This window comes from Bubalus kerabau, chromosome 4 (genome assembly GCF_029407905.1).
Source record: "Bubalus kerabau isolate K-KA32 ecotype Philippines breed swamp buffalo chromosome 4, PCC_UOA_SB_1v2, whole genome shotgun sequence".
Taxonomy (NCBI): Eukaryota; Metazoa; Chordata; class Mammalia; order Artiodactyla; family Bovidae; genus Bubalus; species Bubalus kerabau.
In genome coordinates this window covers 19,372,281-19,393,537 of record NC_073627.1, presented here as the reverse complement: position 1 = coordinate 19,393,537, position 21,257 = coordinate 19,372,281, and the positions used below count along the sequence as shown (strand labels likewise).

The 21,257-nt window shown below is 50.2% G+C and overlaps 2 protein-coding genes across 7 annotated transcripts; both read left to right on the top strand.

The window, feature by feature from the left end:
- Positions 1-1,518: 1,518 nt before the first annotated feature.
- On the top strand, positions 1,519-3,512 carry HEXIM1 (HEXIM P-TEFb complex subunit 1). The gene has a single exon (XM_055575654.1). The coding sequence runs from the start codon at positions 2,175-2,177 to the stop codon at positions 3,135-3,137; it is 963 nt and encodes a 320-aa protein (XP_055431629.1). The 5' UTR covers positions 1,519-2,174; the 3' UTR covers positions 3,138-3,512.
- A 6,762-nt stretch (positions 3,513-10,274) lies between these two features.
- HEXIM2 (HEXIM P-TEFb complex subunit 2) lies at positions 10,275-15,847 on the top strand. Of its 6 annotated transcripts, none has more exons than XM_055575660.1 (3): positions 10,275-10,374; positions 11,444-11,538; positions 14,851-15,847. In XM_055575660.1, the coding sequence occupies exons 2-3, from the start codon at positions 11,467-11,469 to the stop codon at positions 15,643-15,645; spliced, it is 867 nt and encodes a 288-aa protein (XP_055431635.1). In that variant the 5' UTR covers positions 10,275-10,374; positions 11,444-11,466; the 3' UTR covers positions 15,646-15,847. The 6 variants fall into 6 exon arrangements, with proteins under 6 accessions (XP_055431635.1, XP_055431638.1, XP_055431636.1 ...); XM_055575663.1 differs by lacking the exon at positions 10,275-10,374 and adding an exon at positions 10,412-10,430; XM_055575661.1 differs by lacking the exon at positions 10,275-10,374 and adding an exon at positions 10,477-10,495.
- The last annotated feature ends 5,410 nt before the right edge of the window (positions 15,848-21,257 follow it).

The window sequence follows — 21,257 nt, the reverse complement described above, 5'->3', positions numbered from 1 at the left end:
TGATTTGAGTGGAGGGTTTCGGCTACTCCTGGCCCTCAGCCCCTGTCCTTTGGGCGGAAGCCTGGAATCTGGAGAATTTTCACAAGGAGAGTTATGTAGCGCGCCGCCCTACCCCCTCCCCGCCCATGAATCTGTCCCACAGTTCTGGGCCAGAATCCCTCTGCCCCCATTTCTGGGCAAGGTTTCCTCCTCAGGGAAGCCTCTGGCTCTTGCCTCCCTGCCGGTGTTGCCCAGCGTCCACTGACGAGGAAGAGCCACAGTGGGTGATTCTTTCCAGTCTGTGACTTCTCTCTCGAGTAGCCAGGGTTGATTATTTCAACTCAGGATTAATTTCGAACCCCTCCCCCAACAAAGAGGCTCATCCGCTGCCCTGGACTCCCATCCAGGCTCAGAAAAATTTCATGGTCGATTCCCAACTGAACAGACCAAGAGGGCCCCAGGAGGCCATTTTCTTCGATAGAAGCTGAAGCCCGGTGAGTGAGAAGGGAAGCGAGGCCTTACATCCCGGGGTCTCGGGGGATCCCAGGGCGCACACCCAGCACTTCCCGGCGCCGACGACAGAAATGAGCCACGGCCCACCATTTTGCACTGGCCCCTGGGCGGGGGCGGCCGTGAAAGACTACGCTGGGGCTGGGACTCCGCCACTTTCCGCTAAGGGTCCCAGCGTAGTCCGGGAGTGGACGTCACCCGGGACTCGAACCTGCTTTCTCATCTTCCGAGGCCTAGTCAGAGGTTGCTGCCGTAAGGCAGTCACACTGTCCCTTTAAGGCGGCACTTTTTATTCTTCATTTGTTTACCTCTTCATGCGCTTTTTTTTTTTTTTTTTTTTACAAAAAAGGTGTTCGCAATATCCTTCCGCAAACGTCAATCCCAGTCACTAATCAACACCTTGAAGCCATTCTTGTAATCTTAAGAATCTAGAATTAATAGCCATGGGCCAACATCTCTATTTACAGAATTAAATACTCGTTTACACTTTAGGGACTACTTTTTAGGGGTAAACCATTTTCGCTTAAGTTAACAAATGTTTGTGATCTTCAGAACCTTTCCGCTGAGAAAAGAATAGGATAATAACCTTTAAGACGCACCTTTTCATAAAAATATTCTGTGCAGGCCCTCACAGGCCATCGAATCTTCTTGTATTCCTGAAGCAGAATGGTATGGCCCAGAACCCGCCCCATCTTCTCTGCGATTGGCCTTCCTTCCTCGGCGAGACGTGTGCCTTTTGACCAATGGGCTCTCACGTTTCTCGAGCGAGGGATAAGCGATGGAAGGAGGCGGCCTGGAAAACGCCCCCTACGCGTCCTGGGATTGGCTACGTCGCACGGCGCGCGAGGACGGCGGGCCTGAAAGATGGGAACTACGACTCCCAGCTTCCTGCGATGGGGACTCAGTCACGCATGCGCATGGGCGGGGCGGACCGGCTTCTATATAAAAGGGGCGCAGAGGGTTGGGAGGCAGCAGTTGGAAGTTGGCAGGTGGAGAGGCAGGTTGGGAGGGGAAGTTGGGGGAGGAGGCGGAAGAGGAGCTGTCGGAAGGGGGAGGAGGGAGGGAGGAAAAAGAGGAGGAGGCGGAGGAGAGCTGAGCTGAGCAGAGAGCATCGAGCCAAAGGGGAGATGAGTTTGTCTGTCCTCGGCTGAGGCTCCGGCCGGGCCTAGGGAACGGGGAGCTCGGCTTGGAGCGACACCCGTGGAAGTGGGAGGAGGTGGCTTTGGGACTTTAACCCCCTGTGGGCTCTGCGGCAGGGGATTTAACCCTTTGTGGATCCGGCCCCTCGGAGTCAGCGTCATCGGGTAGTTTTAACCCCTTCGGGGCTGGGTTTAACCCATTGGATTTAACCTAATCTTCTTGCCCACCAACTTCTCCATCGCGGGGGCGGTCTGCGGGAAGGCTTGAAGCCCACCCCCTCTGCACATTACGTACTATTCCTGCTGCTGCACCCCTTTGGACCCGCTATCTGGCCGCGCTCTGGGCGCTTAACCCTTTATTGACTTGAGCGCCCCCAAATTGCAATTGGAGTTTGCTGACAGAAGGACTGGCTAAAGGCATCACTGCAGGAATTACAGACCGAAGAGGACTGTGTTGGACATTTTTGCAGAGAAAAGCAAACCTTTTTTTCCTTAAGGACTTACAGCCAACATTCTTCAAACTTCGAGAAGAAGATTCTATTAGCAATGGCCGAGCCACTCTTGTCAGAGTTTCAGCACCAGCCTCAAACTAGCAACTGTACAGGTGCTGTTGCTGTCCATGAAGAACGGAACCCTGATCGCCCCCCAGGCGCGGAGGAGCGGGTGCCGGAGGAAGACAGTAGGTGGCAATCGAGAGCGTCCCCCCAGTCGGGTGGCTCTCCAGGGCACGGGGGGGAAGGGAGCCTGGAACCCCAGCCGTCTCCCCTTAAGACCCAGGTCTGCCCAGAATCCAGCTGTCCGGAAGCGGGTGAGAAGGGCCAGAATGGGGACGACTTGTCCGCTGGCGGAGCTCCCCCGCAGCAGAGACAGGTGGGCAAGAAAAAACATAGGAGACGCCCCTCCAAGAAGAAGCGGCTTTGGAAACCGTACTATACGCTGACCTGGGAGGAGAAGAAAAAGTTCGATGAGAAACAGAGCCTGCGAGCTTCGAGGATTCGAGCCGAGATGTTCGCCAAGGGCCAGCCAGTTGCTCCCTATAACACAACGCAGTTCCTCATGGATGACCACGACCAGGAGGAGCCGGATCTTAAAACCGGCCTCTATCCCAAACGGGCCGCTGCCAAATCCGACGACACCAGCGATGAGGACTTTATGGAAGAAGCGGGCGAGGAGGATGGGGGCAGCGACGGGATGGGAGGAGACGGCAGCGAGTTTCTGCAGCGGGACTTCTCGGAAACCTATGAGCGGTACCACGCGGAGAGCCTGCAGAACATGAGCAAGCAGGAGCTCATCAAAGAGTACCTAGAGCTGGAGAAGTGCCTCTCGCGTATGGAGGACGAGAATAATCGGCTGCGGCTGGAAAGCCAGCGGCTGGACGGCGACGACGCGCGTGTGCGGGAGCTTGAGCTGGAGCTGGACCGGCTGCGCGCGGAGAACCTCCAGCTGCTGACGGAGAACGAACTGCACCGGCAGCAGGAGCGAGCGCCGCTGTCCAACTTTGGAGACTAGACTGAAACTTTTCCGGGGGAGGGGGCAAAGGGGACTTTTTACAGTGATGGAATGTAACATTATATACATGTGTATATAAGACAGTGGACCTTTTTATGACACATAATCAGAAAAATCCCCCCTGGCTTTGGTTGGTTCGGTCAATTTAGCTATGATGTAGCTTGTGTGCTTTCTCCTGTTCTTTAATTATGTGAAACTGAAGGGTTGCTTTCCTTGTTTTCCTTTTTAGGAGTTTTTTCTTTTTTAATGTGTAAGTAAGTTGACCAGGTTATAATGCAGTTTTCTGTTAAGAATCTCCTTAAATGGAGTTATAAGGTGGCCAAATCTGAGAACCATTAAATTCATTCTAGTTATAATAAATATTTGTAAATGTAACATAGTTTGTGTGATTTCTAGAGCTAATTCAAAGTAATACTGATTTATGTGATTGCATTGGGGGGAGGGGTAAAGGAAGCATTTAATTTGTCCATTTTCAAAAACAAACCTTATTCAGTTTGCCCAGTTTTCCCTTGAATGGGTTTTAGTGTGCTACAATATATAGTTCCAGCAAAATATAAAGATTTAATTACCTTCAATACTTAAGTGTGTTGTTTTCTAGTGCCTTCATTTTCTTTCTTGATGCTGGAGAAATAAACCAGTGTTGGGTGTTTGGGGAGTAGAAAGTAACTATGATCAGCAGCTTAAAATGTAATTCTGCTTCTCAATAGCCATTCAAAAGTCTATTAACAAAAATGTAAACCTAATTTGGCCATTTGTCAGGTTGGACAACTGACAGCCTCATTTCACTTCTACAAGTGGGTTTTTAGTAATTCCCCCTCCTTCTCCTGTAAGGCTGGAAGGAGTCCTTGGATGCCTGGGAAAGGCACTTGTCTTGCTTTCTTAGTGCAAGCAATGGTTGAATAAACAGTTGTGAGGCAGCTCTTTATGTTCAAATATTCAGAGCTAGGGAATATTATAGAGGAAATGACCATTTGGGGCAGTCTAAGGACTTAACTCTAAATGCCCAATACTTAAGTGCTCCCTATATCAAGAAAAGGAATAGGAGCTGTCCACCTTTCCATGAGACTCAAACTAAAACTAGAAATGCCCCCTCACTGCAAATAAAATGTCAAGCTTCTGGTTGAGCTATTCTCAGTCTTCTAAACTGCTGATAGCTGCTTAGTCCTTAAGTAGTTCTACTATTCAAAGTGCAGGAGGCCCTGGGAATTCGTTTCTGCCCCCAAGTCAAAATTGAAACTGACCCCTGCTGTTATCATGATTACCCAGCCCATCTTTACCTGCCCTCTGTGTTTCCCTAGACCAAATGCATTGCTCAAATCACTAGCACAAGGCTTCTTTCACCTGGTTCCTCAGAAACATAGGGGGCCTTCTGGTCTGTGAGCCCCATGGAATTGTATGTAGGCTTGTATTATGTGTAGGTACTTCTGGAGAGAGGGTTCTAGAAAATAATGAAATTCTCAAACTCCTTGAAGGTTAAAAACCCCTGGGGGAGCGTGGGTGGGGCCTGGGGGGAGACTCCCATTGGGAATCTTGCTTTTGCAGCTAAATAGTGGAGGTGGTGGGAACTTCAAGACTGGAATGTGCCTTATGATGCGTGAGAAGCATACACAAATCCATGATCAAGGGAAATCATGGCGGTTAAGACTGACTTAGGGCCTTCAAAGCTGGATTGAGGTGGCCCTATTCTGGCAGATGTTCCACTGGAGACAATGTATGATCAGCTTTTCCTTTGGCCTAAAAACTACATTAAAAATCTATTTTGAAATAGTTTTCGTGTTTTTAATTTTCCTTCTGCCATGACGTCATACAGGAGTCCCAGAAACAGCTGCTTGGAAAAGCAGCAACACTGCCCTCTGGCTTTACACTGCACAAGCAGGAGCCTCATTTTGACTGCACTACCTGGGATGCAGCAGTGCTGGCCTCTTGATTTCAGAACCTCTTCTTAATAAGATGGGCTTAAGTATAAAGATCTTGTTTTCCTATTAGTCTTAGAAAGACTTGTAGTGCATTGATCATCAGGGAAAAAAAAAAGTGTTATGTTTTAGGAGATAAATTCAATCCAGTCTCTAAAATTATACAAATTTAAAGTAATTGTCATAATTTACTTTGATTTACCTTGAGATATGCAACTCTGAATTTTGCTTTCAAAGGCACTTGCATTTTATGGTATTTATTGCACTTAAAATGTTCTTAGAATGATGAGGTTTGTGCAAAATTTCAATTTTCAACTTTCTAGGTGAAACACCTGACTAGCATACTGCTGCCGGGGCAGAGGGAAGACTCTGAATTCCCTATACTACCAGGATCATGACAAATGATCCTCAAGTCCACTCTAGCCATTCACTAAAGGCATTTCTGCTAAACAATTTAAATAAGCTGTTCAAAAGATCGTGCTTACACATTAGCAATTTCAGTCGTTCTCTTTTACTGAGGTCTGGGTATCCAGCAAGGGCAAAGCACTTCCCAAACTTTGGAGACAGCTGGCTGGGCAGCTTAATCCTCCTCTGAGCTAAGGAAAACTTTTCTTGGGCTAGCCTATAACCTAAAGTGGCCCTCAGGAGATAGAGCCCTGATTTCTGCTTGAGTGGGAAAGCCAGGGAGTTTCAAATTGGTTTAGTTCAGAAAAATAGACAAGGTTTTTCTAAAGAGAGGAAACACAAAATTAGACCAAAGAGTCAAAACACCAGGCTCCTAGTTCTACCTTTGATATATACTAGCAGTGTAAGCCTTAACAGTCTCAGAGCCTCATTCTTCATCAGCAAAATGGGGCCGTGCCTACATTACGTAACTGCTGCAAGGATTAGAGACAGCATGAAAACAGTCTATACAAGAGTAAGGTATCATTGATATTATCACTGGTTCTTTTCAAGACCAGAGCAATTGCCCACTTGATCAGTATTTTAACTTTCACTTTGTTCAGAGTGAAATAAAACTCCTTTGCTTGGGGAAATGCAAATAAATATACTTTATCCTGGTGAATTCAAAAGAGAAATCAAAGAAATCTACAGAAATAAGCAAAATCCACAACTAAATAGTCTACTTCAGAAAACCAATGTTCTGCCAAATATTTGGTAATGTACTATAGGTGTCCCCTGGCCACTTACACCAACAGCTAGAAACAAATATAACAGTGCGATGGAAAAGCTGGCGGGAGTAAGAGTACTATATTTGTACCTATGTACACCTGAGTTTGTCGGTTTTCAAAAATTATTTCCCCCATTTCTCAAGCAAGATTGTAATAAAATTCCACTTTACTATCTTTTCTCATGTAAAGTGTAAAGGGCTGTTGCTAGAAATGAAAAGTAATTTCTAAAAGAAAATGTCAAATTCAGGCCCTGAAGAGTGGGATCTGCTGACTAAAGGGCAAGTCACACTCTGTAAGACAAAATATATGGTCTAGAAAGCAAAGATTCAATATTTTGCCAATTCCTCCCAGTTGTCTTTGAATGCTGGAAAGCTTACAGCATCATTTCATTTCTTGTTGAAAAAACAAAGGCAGATACATAACATAGCTCTTGCAAATCCTCCTAAATAAAGTTTTTCCTGGGCTTTACTGAGAGGCAATTCAATTATGACAAATGATATAACACTGGTAGCAGCAGGGATAATCCAAGTAGTTTACTAACAAATTTTTACACACCTCGAAATTCTTTCAAATGGTTGAGGTGCTACCAGAAATGGCTGGTAAGTCTTCTGAAATAGCTAGTGTGATTCTTTCCCTCAACACAGCACCAAGAACAGTTATAGTTGGCTTATAATTTTCCAAAAGAACGAAAACTTGAAGAGTATTGTAAACTCTCATCTGAAGACACATTCTATTTGATACATCCACCGACTGTGAAGTGTTAAAAAACAACTCTGGGTCAACGGTGAGCAAAGATGATATTCCTGAAGGAAAACTTGAGAGCTCTAGTGTTCCAGGCACAACAATTTGAGAAAACGATAGCATTACTGCTCTTTTAAGCTACTCAGTAGAACTTGTCCTAGCCTCCAGAGTGTCAGAGAAGATTAATTTGAAGTTTTGAAGTCTGCTTTTAGCACACATACCTTCTGCATACCTGGATAACTCCAGGACAACTTTCAGGCAAAGGCAGAGGACCAAACCAGAAGATGGAAGGAAATGTTGAAGAAATCAGTTCTACCTTCCTCTCTAGGGCTTACTAAAAGTGTATTTAAAACAGCAAACATTTTAACTTAAAAAGAGAAGAGAGAGAGAAGAGGATGATGAGGACTAAACACAAAATTTAAAAATGTGGAAATCAAATAGTTCAGGAGTAAGAATTTTCATCCTGAATAGGGCTGCTGCAAAGAATCACTCCTGTCAATGAATCCTATTTACACACAGCCAATAGTCCCAGGAGCTGGCCATTAGGTGAATGTAAGCCGTTCAGGACTTGAGGTTACAACTGCTTGGTACCCTGAGAGACTGACCCTTGCTCAAACTATTTGGATGGAACATGGCAACCAAGGCCACACTTTGGGAAAGCAGGCCTCCCAAATGCTCCAAATAACCTTTGAAGCAGAAGTTCTAAGGTTCCCAAATAACTAAGTTATAACAAGTAAATGTTTACACAGCCACTAGAGTAGTTATTCAAGGTATTTATGACGGAGGCTGCATTGATATCAATTTCAAATTAAGAAACTGAGGCATATAAAGTTTGTTGAATTTGTCATAAACCACAAAGCAACTCATCTGAAACAGGAGAGATGAGAAGGAAGTTGAAGGTCTGGTTGAACATTAGACAAACAATAGACTCAGCAACAAAATGACCAGTTTGGCCTCATCTTCAGGACTTGGCTCCTGGCCAAGTGAACCAAGTCTGTGGTAGCACACACAGAAATAGAACTTGGAGTTCCTAACTTCCAGTCCTGTGTTTTGTTCAGTAGGTAACCAAGGGACCATTAACAAACTGATTTTATTCCCAACTTTTCTTATCGAGGAATGGAAAAGCGTATGGGTCATCCTCAAAAGACAATAAGCTTTCCCCTTTTTGAGTAAAATTTCTGCAACTGGTACAGTACTCTCCTTAGTAGCTTCCAAATGTTTAACTAGATTACTTCACAATGGAGGATGAATCACAAGTCTGAGATCCCCCATCATTACATTCTTGACAACTGAACCACAAAGATAAGCTTTAAAGCCCCTTTCAGCTAGAACTGTTTAACTCCTACCAACTTAAGTGTCAGCTTTTCCAAACTAGTATCTTCTCTTGATCTGAAGAGTGTAAAGTGAATATGAGGTAGGCCAAGTCAACCTACAGCATGAATCAAGTGTACTAAATCTTTATTTAGGATAAGTGGCTCATATTTTAGATTAATAATGTATCAAAGGTGATCGTATGTTTTGGCAATCCAATTCTAAGACTTTCTCTAAGAACATCCCAGGGACAAACAGAACATAGTTAAAGCTCTGGAGTTGTCACTCTTACAACTTAAAAAATTACTAATAGGAGAAACAGGACTTCAGCTCTGAAAAAACTTTGCTATGAAGGCCAAATACTTAGGAACGATTTGACCATCTGTAATCAGCCATGAGCTTCACCACAAGATACCCTCAAAGATAAAAGTTCACTGCCCAGTCACTATCTCTACTTCACCTGGGCACAATTTTCCCTGACTTTTTAGCAACAACATTAAGCAACCCCTGAACTATGAATCTTTCTGAATTTAGATTTCAAGCAGTAAGAAACAAAATTGTTTCATCTGCAATTCAAGAAAAGAATTTCACATCAATCTTCAATCCTTAAGCTGCTGCTACAACTGTTATAAAAGGTTGTTTTATTTTTTTTCAAAGCAGGTTTCCCCTACTCCCTCAAACACCACACATATTAAGTAGCTCAAAACTGCAATTTCTATTTTGGGGGTCATCTGGGATCCACAGAAGTGACTTTCAATTACTTGGAATTTCAAAACGGAGGCTCCCCACTAACAATGCATTAGTGGCAAAATACTCCATTTTGCTTCCTTTGTGGGAGAAAAGTTCTTTAAATTGGAAAGAATCTGCAGTCTTATAAAGATTACATTGGAATTAGTTCTTTTTTTCCTTTAGGAGGGCGGCCTTTTCTCCAAAGGTTTTGGTAAAAGTTATGGCTCAGATTTCAAAATGCAAACAGATGTTCCTGAAGCAACCGAAATGGGCCACTCCACTTTTATTCCCAGAACAGTGGCGACTCCTAAGTTACTTTGTGTCCCAACTTTACAAAGGGCAAAACCCCACCCCCCTTTGGTGTAAACTTTCAAGAGAAGAACAGCACACGTTTGGAGTTTCCCAAAGCGGCTGGCGACATGCGAGGTCAGGTCGTTCTGAGAATCGGGGCTGGACAGAAGGAATCTCGAGGGCAAGAGCGCTCAGAGATTTGCACGTGCCTCGAACTAGCTGGTCCCTGGGGAGAATTAGTGGTTGCTACAGTAGGAAGAAGGCTGTTCCTTTTCACAGCCCTGGCCGCGGGGTGGCCTTGGTGCATGGAGGGAGATGGTGGGTGTGCCTGGCTCTCCGGCCTTGGAGCCTCCAGCTGACTGCCACGCCAAAGGGACGCGCGGCCGGAGCTGCAACCTCCACCCGCCCCCGCGGCGCCAGTCTTTGGAATGTGGCGTCACCCCCACCATGCCCATCGAAGTGGGGGTCCCGCTCCGCCGGGCCTCGCCGCCATACCCAGGCCGCATGGGGGTGGGGGAAAGAACTTAGCGGAGTTCGGCCTCAGGATCAGAGCCCCCGTGGTAGGAGCAAAGGGTAGTCGTTTCACCCGGTCTCTCCCCAGTTGGGGTCTCGGGAAATTTGGGGTAATTACCCAAGAACCCCGCCCTCTGTGAGAGGCGAGGTTGCGGGGCTGCCGGGACGGTTTGAGGACCGGGCCCGGCCGGAGAGACTCAAACCTTCACCCCCTCGGCCCCCGGTCCCACTCCCCGCCGTCTCCCGGCGCCGCCACTTCAGGCAGCCCACTCGGCCCGGCCTCTCCCCGCGCCCGGACCACCCCCCATGGGGTGCTCTCACTGCGCAGCGAGTCCCTCCGCTGCCTCCTCCCAGCCCAAAATGGCGGCGGCGGCCACCGCTCCTTCTCGTCGCCTGCCTCTCGGGCCGAGGATACCTCCGCGCCCAAACCCCTCCCCCTTCAGCCGGATCTATTTTCTGCCCAGTAAAGATTAACGCCATCAATGAACTCTTTAATTGAGGTAGAGAAGGCGGGTCTGATTGTGCTTCCGCACAGCTAATCGCTGACGAACAGAAGAATATTGACAGGTGAATGGACCAATCAAAGGAGGCATCGATGAGCGCGGGATGCCGCTCGCGAAAGGGTAGATGGGTTTTGAGTTTTCTGTGTGCCTGTTGACGTGACAGGCTCTTGATCCCGCTTCCCCAGGTAGAAGAACTACAATCCCCAGCAGGGACCGCGCTGCCGGGCGGGGCCGTGGGGGGAGGGGACCCCCGGGAAGGGCCTCCTCCCCTCCTCCCCCCAACCTCAGTGCCTGAGCGGCTTCACCAGAGCTGCAGCAGTGGGTAGGGCTGAGGCGTTGGAATTGCACAGACAGGCGGTCGCACAGAAAGACACACAGACGTAGTCCTGTGCATAGCCCCTGACAGCAAATAGGTCAGTTCTGCCTTTGCAAAATCTCCTTCCCGGATCATTTCCCCTTTTCCAAGGAATCCATCCTTATCCCAGTTGGCTTTCCCTCTCAGCTGTCTATATCGCGAAGACATCACTGCCCCTTTCTTCTGTTTGCCATTGAAAAGGAGGAGGGAAGCCGGCCAAACCCTGTAGATGAAAGGGCCTCAGTCCCAGGCTGGGCCCAGGTCTCAGTCGTGTCTCTTGGGGCGTTGACTTCTGGAGCCCAGCGCGGAATGGAGGTGGGGGGCTGCATTTAAGATGGGGGCCTCTGGAGGCAGTGGGGAAAGGACTCCTCCTCAGGCTTGTCAGAGCCACTGACCCACTCCACTCCCTGCCTCTCCAGATCATTGCTGTATATTCGCCTCCCCAGGCTGTCTTTTCCCCCTCTTTGGTTTTCCTCTGTAGCTGCCTAGCTGCTTGCTTTGGCCTTGGTGACTTTCAGAAGAATAAGATGTAAGCCCTGGCCTGGGACCTGAGGAACAGGGCTGGAAAGATGGTTCCCTGATCCCCATTTGACCCCCTCCTTGCTTGGAGGTGTGAAAACCAGGGTGGAGGCAGCCTTCCTGCCCTTTATTTGAAAATGAGGGTGTGTAGGTCTGATGCTACAAAATGGTTGCCGCTGCCTTGGTAAAAATTTGCTGGGCAGCCAGAATCCTCCTGAAAATTCTCCTTCTGAACTTAAGTTTGTGTTATTTAAAGCAGGTGTCACTAGTTAAAGGCCTCTGATGAAAGATTGGGAACAGAAGAAGGTGGCTTCTCCAAACCAACCACCACCAGCTGCCCTGGAGGAGGCCAAGGTAAGCCCCATTCTCCCAACCACCTTAGTGCCCTGAAGGTGGATCCTGCCAACTGGGATTGTGGCTTCTTGTCTCAGATGTGGTGGTGGATTTGGGAAACCAGTATTTTTTAAATGAGTCCCTACTGTGCACTGAGAAACATGCCAGATGCTATCTCAAAAAACGCTTTTCCGTCAATGCTTACCTACTTCCACACCTCCCCTCCTCTTCCCCCGGCCAGGCAGCCTTTGCTGTCTTAGTTCCCCTACCAGGAATCCAGGGATCAAACCCCAACCTCCTGCAGTGGAAGCATGAACTATGAGGGAAGTCCCCTGAAGTGCCTTTTCTAGAATCATGCAGCCAGCAAGCAGAAGACCTAGGATTTAAGCTTAGGGCCTTAAACAACAGAACCCTGCCTTGCATTTTTGTCTAGGCTGAGAACCAAGTCTGAAGCAGGGAGAAGAGTTTGACCCATTGGTTTGTAATTTAGGTTGGGTTTCGGGGGTAGAAAATCACCCAGGACAGAGGGGAGAGTCAGATTGTATCAGGCCCTCAGAGAACATCACCTTCTGATCAACAGCAGGAGCCCAAAGCCTCCCAACCTGTGTGCTGTCTCGCTGCCCCCGCCTTGCCCATTCTTTTCCCCTAGTCCTCAGCTACCTATAGGTAAGGAAGGAATGCTTACCCTCTGACCCTCCATACCTAGCTACCTCCAGTATATTTTCTGGATTTATTTAACTTGGAGTTCATGGCATGTCAGGTTCAGAGAGGTTCAGAGAGAGCAAATGAGTCATCCAGATCACACAGCTTACCTGCAGTAGTGGTAATGGTGGTAGAGGGACAGGCCTTTAGGAGGGAGGCGGCATGTGGGGCTGAGGGCAGGGCTGGCTTGGGTGGGGGTAAGCTCCTGCAGGACATTTGCTGAGGGCTGGGAATGGGTGGATGACTGCACACGCAAGTGAGCCCCGCAGCTCGGGCTTCCCAGTGGCCTTGCCTCTTCCTGGATGGAGCAGAAGCTCTCAGTTGGCCCAAGACACTGGTGGAGACACAGCCTGTCATTGATACTCTCTCTGCAGGTAAAGTAATAATACAACACAACCAACAACACACACACACGCCCCCAAAATAACCCATCCCAAATTATGAAGAGGACTTTGGGGTCTCCCAAATGCATGTTAACATACCTCCAGCTCTTATAGGACTGTGTCCACCCCCCAGGACAAACCCTATGCTTGAATAGACCCATGCTCAGATATCCCTGAACACAACGTAAAATGTGTTAAACATTATAAAACACTGTTCTAATGCTAGTAGTTATTATTAGAATTCCCCAAACCACAAACTTCTAGCAATTCATTCCCCTCCCCCCACACTCAGTACTCCCACCCTCACCACGACAGAGATAAACAGATGCCATGAACACACACACTCTTGACAGAATCCTTTCCACATCTTAGATAAGTTCTAGAATTCTCTGGGCTACAGACTGGAGATTGGCCCTTCCTCTCCCTAGTGCTTTCCTGGCCCTCCAACTTCTGCCTGGAATAAATACACTCCGTTCACCCTGGAGTGACAGAAAAGAGAGTCTCGTGTTCTGATATCTTTTGGGTCCCCTCACCCCCTTCTGGGCTTATGTCATTAAATATATATTTATTGAACACTCACCTTGAGCCATGCATAGCGACACAGTGATGAACTGAACAGACAGGACCCATTCTTCTAGGGGAGAGAAAGATGGTAAATAGTAATGTGCTAATGATAAGTGGGACACTAACTGATACATATCAGAGAATCACTAGGAAGGGGAGGAGGGGGCCACATAGATAGGATGGTCAGGGAGGGCCTCTGAAGAGCTAACATTGGAACTAAGCCTTAAGGGACAAAAAAGAATCAGCTATGCAGATAGCTGGAAGTGGGATTGGCCACATAGATTGTGGGGCTTCTAATTCAAAATTCCTAAGAAGTTCAAGACAGTGACAGCAGAGATTAAGCAAAGCGCTAAGCTTGGGGCCTTTCTAAATGGGGGTTCTGTGGGATAGTACAGGTCATTTGCCAGGAAACTAGCTTTGCCTGAAAGGTAAGTTTTCATTTTCTTCTTAAAAAATTTTTTTTATTTTGTTTTGGAATATAGCTGATTAACTGTTGTGATACTTTCGGGTGAATAGCACAGGGACTCGTCGATACATGTGTGTGTGCTGTGCTAAGTCACTTCCGTCGTCTTCAACTGTTGTGACGCTGTGGCTCCTCCATCCATGGGATTTTTCAGGCAAGAATACTAGATTGGGTGACCATGCCCTCCTCCAGAGGATCTTCCTGACCCAGGGATAGAACCCACGTCTCTTATGCTTCCTGCATTGGCAGGCAGATTTTTTTTTAACCACTTGCGTCACCTGGACTTCAGCGGTTAAGAACCCACCTGTAATGCAGGAGACACAGGAGGCATGGGTTCGATCCTTGGATCGGGAAAATCTGGAGAAAGAAATGGCAACCCACTGTAGTATTCTTGCCTGAAAACTCCTATGGACAGAGGAGTCTGGCGGGCTACAGTCCATGGGGTCGCAGAGAGTTGGGCATAACTGAGCGACTAAGCACACACAAGGCATTCGTATCCATGTATCCATTCTCCCCCAAATTCCCCTAGCATCCAAGCTGCCACATAACATTGAGCAAATCCGTGTGCTGGACAGTAGGTCCTTATTGGTTGTCCATTTTAAATATAGCCATGTATACATGTCCCCTCCAAACTCCTAACTATCCCTCCCTACTATCCTTCCCACAGCAACCAAAATTTCTTTTTCTAAGTCTATGAGTCTGTTTCTGTTTTCTAGGTGAGTTCACTAGTATCATTTCTTTCTAAATTGCACATTTAAGGGGTGTCATATGATATTTCTCTAACTTACTTCACTCAGTATAATTATTTCTGGGCCCATCCATGTAAGAGAAGCTTTCGAAAGAGGGAAGAGCAAGTGCTGTTTGGGCTTCTGATCAAGCAAATACATCATGAGCAACTTTCCATCCTGTTTCGGAGTATTTATTGAATGTTTACTCTATGCCAGATACTGTTGCAGGTATTGACATTACAGAGTGAGATATGCAGGCAAGATTCTGGGTCTCCCCAAACCCAAGCATGGGTTTGCTTGGGGGAGGGTTAGAGGACAGACAGTAGACAGGTAAGCCCATAAACTGACAGATGGTTGTAGAAGGTGTGAGGCTAGAGAGGGACCAAGCGAGCTGGGTGTGTGCAGGTTGGATTCAGGCTGGGTGAACAGAGAAGGATTCCACCACTGGGGAGAGGCCGTCTGTGATCCTTCCTCCTTTGTCCTCTCTCTTCAGATCTCTGGCACTTGTGGGAGCCCCCGAACATCCCCTGAGCCTCATGACCCTGGAGGTTCCCGGCCCCTGACCCCTAGGATGGAGAGCCACTCAGAGGAGGAAGACCGTCCTGGGGCTGGCGGTGGCCTGGGCTGGAATGGTAGGAGTCCCCGCACCCAGAGCCTAGGGGCTTGTTCCGCAGAGGCCATGCTGGCCCGGAAGAAACACCGCCGTCGGCCCTCAAAGCGCAAGCGACACTGGCGGCCCTACTTGGAGCTCAGCTGGGCTGAAAAGCAACAGCGGGATGAGAGGCAGAGCCAGCGGGCCTCCCGGGTCCGAGAGGAGATGTTCGCCAAAGGCCAGCCTGTAGCACCCTACAACACCACCCAGTTCCTGATGAACGACCGAGACCCCGAGGAGCCCAACCTGGATGTGCCCCAGGGGGCCTCCCACCCAGGCTCCAGCGGGGAGAGTGAGGCCGGGGACAGTGACGGGCAGGGCCGTGCTCGTGGGGAGTTCCAGCAGAAGGATTTCTCCGAGGCCTACGAGCGGTATCACACCGAGAGCCTGCAGGGCCGCAGCAAGGAGGAACTGGTGCGAGACTACCTGGATCTGGAGAGGCGGCTGTCCCAAGCCGAGGAGGAGATGAGGAGGCTGCGGCAGCTGCGGGGATGCACCAGCTGGCGCCCCTGTTACCAAGTGGAGGAACTGGCCGCCGAGGTAGAGAGGCTCCGGACGGAGAACCAGCGACTTCGGCAGGAGAATGAGATGTGGAACCGAGAAGGCGGCCGCCGTGGTGGGCAGCCGGGCAGCTAGGGGTGCCCCCCCCGCCCCAGCCAGGCTGACTCAAGGAGTGTACCCTCAGGCCAGCTGAGTCTTAAGGAGACAGGTCTCAGTCTCCCTGCTCTCCCTGAGAACAGCCAATACAGGCTCAGGCTTCTACCTTGTCATGTCCACAATTTGTTCTTGGATGTCATGTTACGTTTCACAAAGGAATTAAATGATTTTGGTGAAATCACATGGGAGTGACTAGCATTGGTTTCACTAGGGCTGCTGTGAGAAAGAATCAAGCCCGTTCTTCCCAGAGAGGCCTGGGGCTGCCTCAAGCCTGGGAGACCCCTGCCCTGGGGGCTTCTCCGAGTCTTGGTTGCCTGAAATCGGCTTCATGTATCCGGGAGCCATCAACTGCTCTGAAGGTTTTAGAGAGGGGAAGGCAGAGGAGGGAGGGAACCACCAGGTTCAGCCAGAGCCAGACTTAAGATGCCAGATTGCCTTGAGGAACTGGGAGTTTCCCTGGAGGAGAAAGGCCTGGGCCCAAGGCCAGGGGTTTCTTCAGGGTTTATTCCCAGGCTCCCTGTGTTTTCCCTATTCTCCACGGTGTAGAGGGCTGGGCTAGACAAGGTCTGGGGACCTTGTGTCTCCTTGTCCTTATCAGTCTCCCTAAACGCCACCCCCCCATCTCTCAGCAGGAGGTGAGTTGTCAGGTTTGACCTCTGACCTCCGAGAAGGGCACTTACGCGTAAGCCCTCAAGGGAGATTTTCTCCTGATGGAAAATAACCCCAAGGCTGGTGGGACAGGGGATTGATCCTTAGAAGAGCTGGAGGCCTGCTGTGCACCTGTGCATCCCTGCTCGTTTAGCTTAATCACCTGTGTGGTTAAATTCCATCGGAGGTGAGCCCCTCACCTGTCTGTCTAATGGAGAGCTGAGTCAGCCCGGATATGCCACCAACACACCAGCAGTATGGGCTCTGAAGCGAGCTCACACGCCCCCTCACACTCAGACCCACCCTTCCCCAGGCACCTTGTCTCTTGTTCTTGTGGCTGCAGAGTGTCAGGCTGCGGTGGTGGAGGGGAAGTTAGTCAACCAGCGTGTGTTGGCTCTGCCACCGTGCTCAGGGAGTGGTGGAAGCCTGGCTGGCCCAGCCTAAGCTCCGTTTCAGGAAAACTCATCTTGACAGGCCACGTTGAGGGAGAGAAGGGCTCAGGCCTGGGAGCTGCTGGGATGGAAATGTTGACAAACCCCTTGTGTTGCCAGGATAACTTTCATTTCTACCCTGCCACACCCAGGCCTCACCAGCATCTTCTACCAGAAGCAAGGCCAGAACAGATTCTAGGAAGGGATGGGTTTTTATGAGGGCAGAATCTCCCATCTTTGGGGTCTCCCCCGACCCTAGCCCTGGCTGAGTCTTAGCCCTCTCCCCTCTGATCCCAGACAGCTCTGTCAGGAAAAGGCTGGGGGAATGATCGTTGCCACTTTGCAGACGGAAAGCCCTAGGCTCAGAGAGGAAGCCACTTTTGGGTTCCAGGAAAGCTGGCCCTAGGCTGGCCTTCCCCTGGGGGGTGCTAGCCAAGGGCCTGAAGGCCCCTGGGCAGGGCGCAGGCAGCCTCCCAGCGGCTGCATTCCTCAGCATGGAGCCAGAGGGAAAGGGGAGGGCCAGGGCCAGGACAGAGTTGTTTACCCACCGGGAGGCCTCTGTGAGTGTGTGTGTGTAAAAGTAACTAGGAGGGGAGAGAAGATTCCAGAGGACTTGAGAGTGTAGGGGGAGGGGTGTGGGAGCAGTGTCGAGGGAGAGGGTGCTGGGGGTGTGTCCCTGAGCAGGCAGGAGTTGCACATGGGGGAGGGGACAGGTGAAGAGTTTGGCCTTTCTCGGCCAAGGAGCTGAGGAGCCTGGAGACCGAAAAGCTGCCGTAATGCCAACACACACATACACAATGGTTGAAGGGCTCTGGGTCAGGGTCACACCGAGGTGGGGTAATTTTTCCAAGGCTAGTGGGGCCCAGGATTGGGCAAGAAAACAGAAAAAAAAAGAGAAGGATGTGAGCTGGGAGAGTGTCAGGAGGGGCTGAGAAGGATCGGTGAAGAGTCAGTATCGCTCCCTACCCCCATCGGGGTCCCTGACCTCAGTGCCCCTAACCCTCAGCACTGGGCGGAGCCAGCTCTGTGCTGTGCTTTCTTTTTGCCTCCCTGCTTTTCCCTCTCCCAGGAGCCCACTTCGGTGAGGAAGCTCCAGGTTACAGCCCCCATCACCCTGTTTGCTGGGCAAGCTGGGCCTGGACACTCCTCTCTCCTCTCCAGGCCTTTCCAGAGCAGATGCCCAGGGCCTCATTCCCTCCAGCTCATTTGCTTTCCAGGACCTTCTCTGTCTCCTGGGTTGGGGGATGGAGGCCCAGAGGGGCAGATAGTTCCCAGGAGAGACCGCTAGTCTGGGATCCTTCTCTCTTCCCGACCTGAGGTGGACACCCTTGTGTCCAATGGACAGTCCCTACCTGCGGTGGGGTCAGGGAATAAGAGGTGACAGGGCAGGAGGAGCTTGCCAGGAAAGGGGAATGGGGGTCAAGATGAAGTTGTTCAGTGTGAGTGAAGAGGGTGGCCAGGTCCCATTGCCCCATTGGGCACAGGCAAGGATGGCACTGGCCCTTTAAGTGGGGGTGCCAGTCAATGCCCTCCCCCAGCCAACCCAATTCAAGGGCACACTGAGCATGTGCAGGAGCTGTGCAAAGCTGGAGGGGAGGGAAGTGGGGGGATAGATTCCGGAGGGAGCTCCTCACCCCCCTGCTTCCTGTAGCTGCCCCCACTCTCCTTCCTGGGTCTGACAAAGGAGCCCAAGGTGCTCAGCCAGCCCCCTCCCCCATCCCAGACCCTCGGTGGGTGCTGCCCTCTGGGGGCTCTGGGACCTGCAAGGGGTGAGGGGTAGCCTCTTGGCCCTGGGAAGTCTCGGGAGCCCCCCTGCTGCTCGGAGGTGGCTCCTGCACTCAGCCCAGTGCCAGCCTCACTTTCCCCGTGAGGGTGTGGGTGGGCAGTGGGTGATCTTCCTGTTGCTTAACATGTTTGATTTCATTCCATTGGGGTCAGGGTTTCTAAAGGAATTGCCTACCTTGATGACGTTCTGCTCAGAAAATTAAAAACCTCGAAGATGAGGTCCCTGCCCCCACCCCCAGGAGCTTCCAGTCTATAAAGTCTGAGAGGAAGCAAACGCTCAAAGCGCCTGCCCGGCTCCCTCTCCTGGCTCTCCCTCCGTCCTCTAAAGGGCAGTGGCTCCCAAGTTTACAGGATCCAGCTCTGCTTCCTCAACCAACTACATTCTCCAGACCACCTCCCCGGCAGCCTAGGAAAGCCTCCACCACCACCACCCTGCCGCAAATGTCCCTGTTTCTGTAACTCTCCAACATCCTTCTCCCTCCCTCACAGCTCAGGCCCTCCTTCACCTTCCTGCCTTGACACTTGCCTGCTCTTCCTGTAATCTCTTACCTGTAGCAACCCTTATGGTTTTTAAATTTATTGTATTTATTTATTGCCTGCACCTTAGTGGCTTGTGGGATCTTAGTCCCCTGACCAGGGATTGAACCCGCACCCTTAGCAGTGAAAGTGCAGAGTCCTAACCACTGGACCACTGCGGAATTCCCCAGGCACCCTTTTTAAAAAATTAATTATTTTATTTTAGTTGCAATGGGTCTTCAATGTGTCTCGAGGGCTTTCGTTAGTTGCAGCGAATGGGGCTACTTGCCAGTTGTGGTGCGTAGGCTTCTCAGTGTGGTGGCTTCTCTTGTTGCAGAGCGTGGGCACTAGGTGTATGGGCTCAACAGTTGTGGTGCACGGGCTTAGTTGCCCCTGGGCATGTGGAATCTTCCCGGAGCAGGGGTCAAACCCGTTTCCCCTGCATTGGCAGATGGATTCTCAACCACTGGACCACCAGGGAAGCCCAGACACCCTTATTTTTAATTGAGGTGAAATTCACCTAACATAGAATCAACCATTTTAAAGAGAACAATTCAGTGGCACTTAGTACCTTCCCAATGTATACAACTGCCAGCTCCATCTACAATAGTTCCAAACATCATCAACCCCAAAGGAAGCCCCATACCCATTCCCGCCATTCTCCAGCCTGGGCAACCACCTATCTGCCTTCTGACTCTATGGATTTACTTATTCTGGGTATTCTGGGGTAGAGAAAAGAGGGAAAACCTAGTCGCTTGGGGTCTGTACGTCAAAAGCAGATTCTCTGAGGGCCTATGGCCGAGGGAGCACTGGACCAGGAGTCCCGTGTGCATGCTCAGTCATGTCCGACTCTTTGTGACCCCAAGGACTGCAGCCCGCCAGGCTCCTCTGTCCCTGGAAAATCCAGGCAAGAATACTGGCGTGGGTTGCCATTTCTTCCTCCAGGGGATCGTCCTGAACCAGGGACTGAACCCACATCGCCTGTGTGTCCCTGCATTGGCAGGCAGATTCTTTACCACTGAGCCACCTGGGAAACCCCCCGAGGTCTGTGATAGATCCCAGTTCTGCTTCTTATTCAGGGGCCTCCCCTCCCCTGTTCACGGGGCTGGGGGACTTCAGGCCAGTCTAGTATCCTCAGCCTTCAGATCATACCCTTGTCTGGAGGCTTCTGTCTGGGATTGTGGAGCCTGACCTGAAAAATATTCCTCTTTGATCCTCTTGGCTCCTTCCTGCCAGGCCCAGGCAGTGAAGATGGCCTCAGGGGACGGTGTAATACCACCGCAGTTTGGGGTCAGAGGCATGAGATGAGGAAACTTCAGCTCTGCGAGGTTGAGAAACTTGCCCAAGGCCACACAACTCCTGCTGCACTGGAGTGGCAGCTGGTTCAGTCTGATTGTGTTCTGGAACTCTTGACCACAGTGTCCTCCTGTCTTCAAAGAGATAAAGTAAGTTAAGGGCTTAGCGAAATGCCAGCTGTGTGGGAGGTGCTCTTAAATGGAAGCAGCTACAAATTTTACTACATTGTGGAACACTGTGTAATCCTGAAGTGAATAGCTCCAGTCCAAGGTGATTCTTGGTGAATTCTTGGTAAAAAAAAATCCACCTGCAATGCAGGAGACCCTGATTCGGTCCCTGTGTGGGAAAGATCCCCTGGAGGAGGAAATGGCAACCTACTCCAGTATTCTTGCCTGGGAAATCCCATGGACAGAGGAGCCTGGCAGGCTACAGTCCATGGTGTCACCAAGAGTCAGACATGCTGCTGCTGCTGCTGCTGCTAAGTCACTTCAGTCGTGTCCGACTCTGTGCGACCCCATAGACGGCAGCCCGCTAGACTTAGCCACTAAACCACATAAACCAAGGTGGTTCTTGGGAGTTCCTCTCTCCCCACTTGCCTCATCTTTGTCCTCCACTGGCCTCCCTAGGATGACAGCCCCTGTCAGGACCAAGGGGTTGCCTGGACCTGAGTCTTTAAGACAGGTGGGTGTGAGAAGCCTCTTTCCTGTCTCCCCGAATGAGGGAGATATGATTGTTGCCTTCCACCGGGCTCAGTTCACCTATTTCTCCCTGGTTGAACCTCCATCCCTGCCCCCTCAAAGAGAAAGGAGCTTGTGGGTCTAGGGGAGCGAAGGGACTGCACAGGGCTGGCCTGGCAGGGGCCAGACTGAGCAGCTGGTTCCCCAGTTGGCCGCTGTGTCCTGGCTGCCTGCGGGC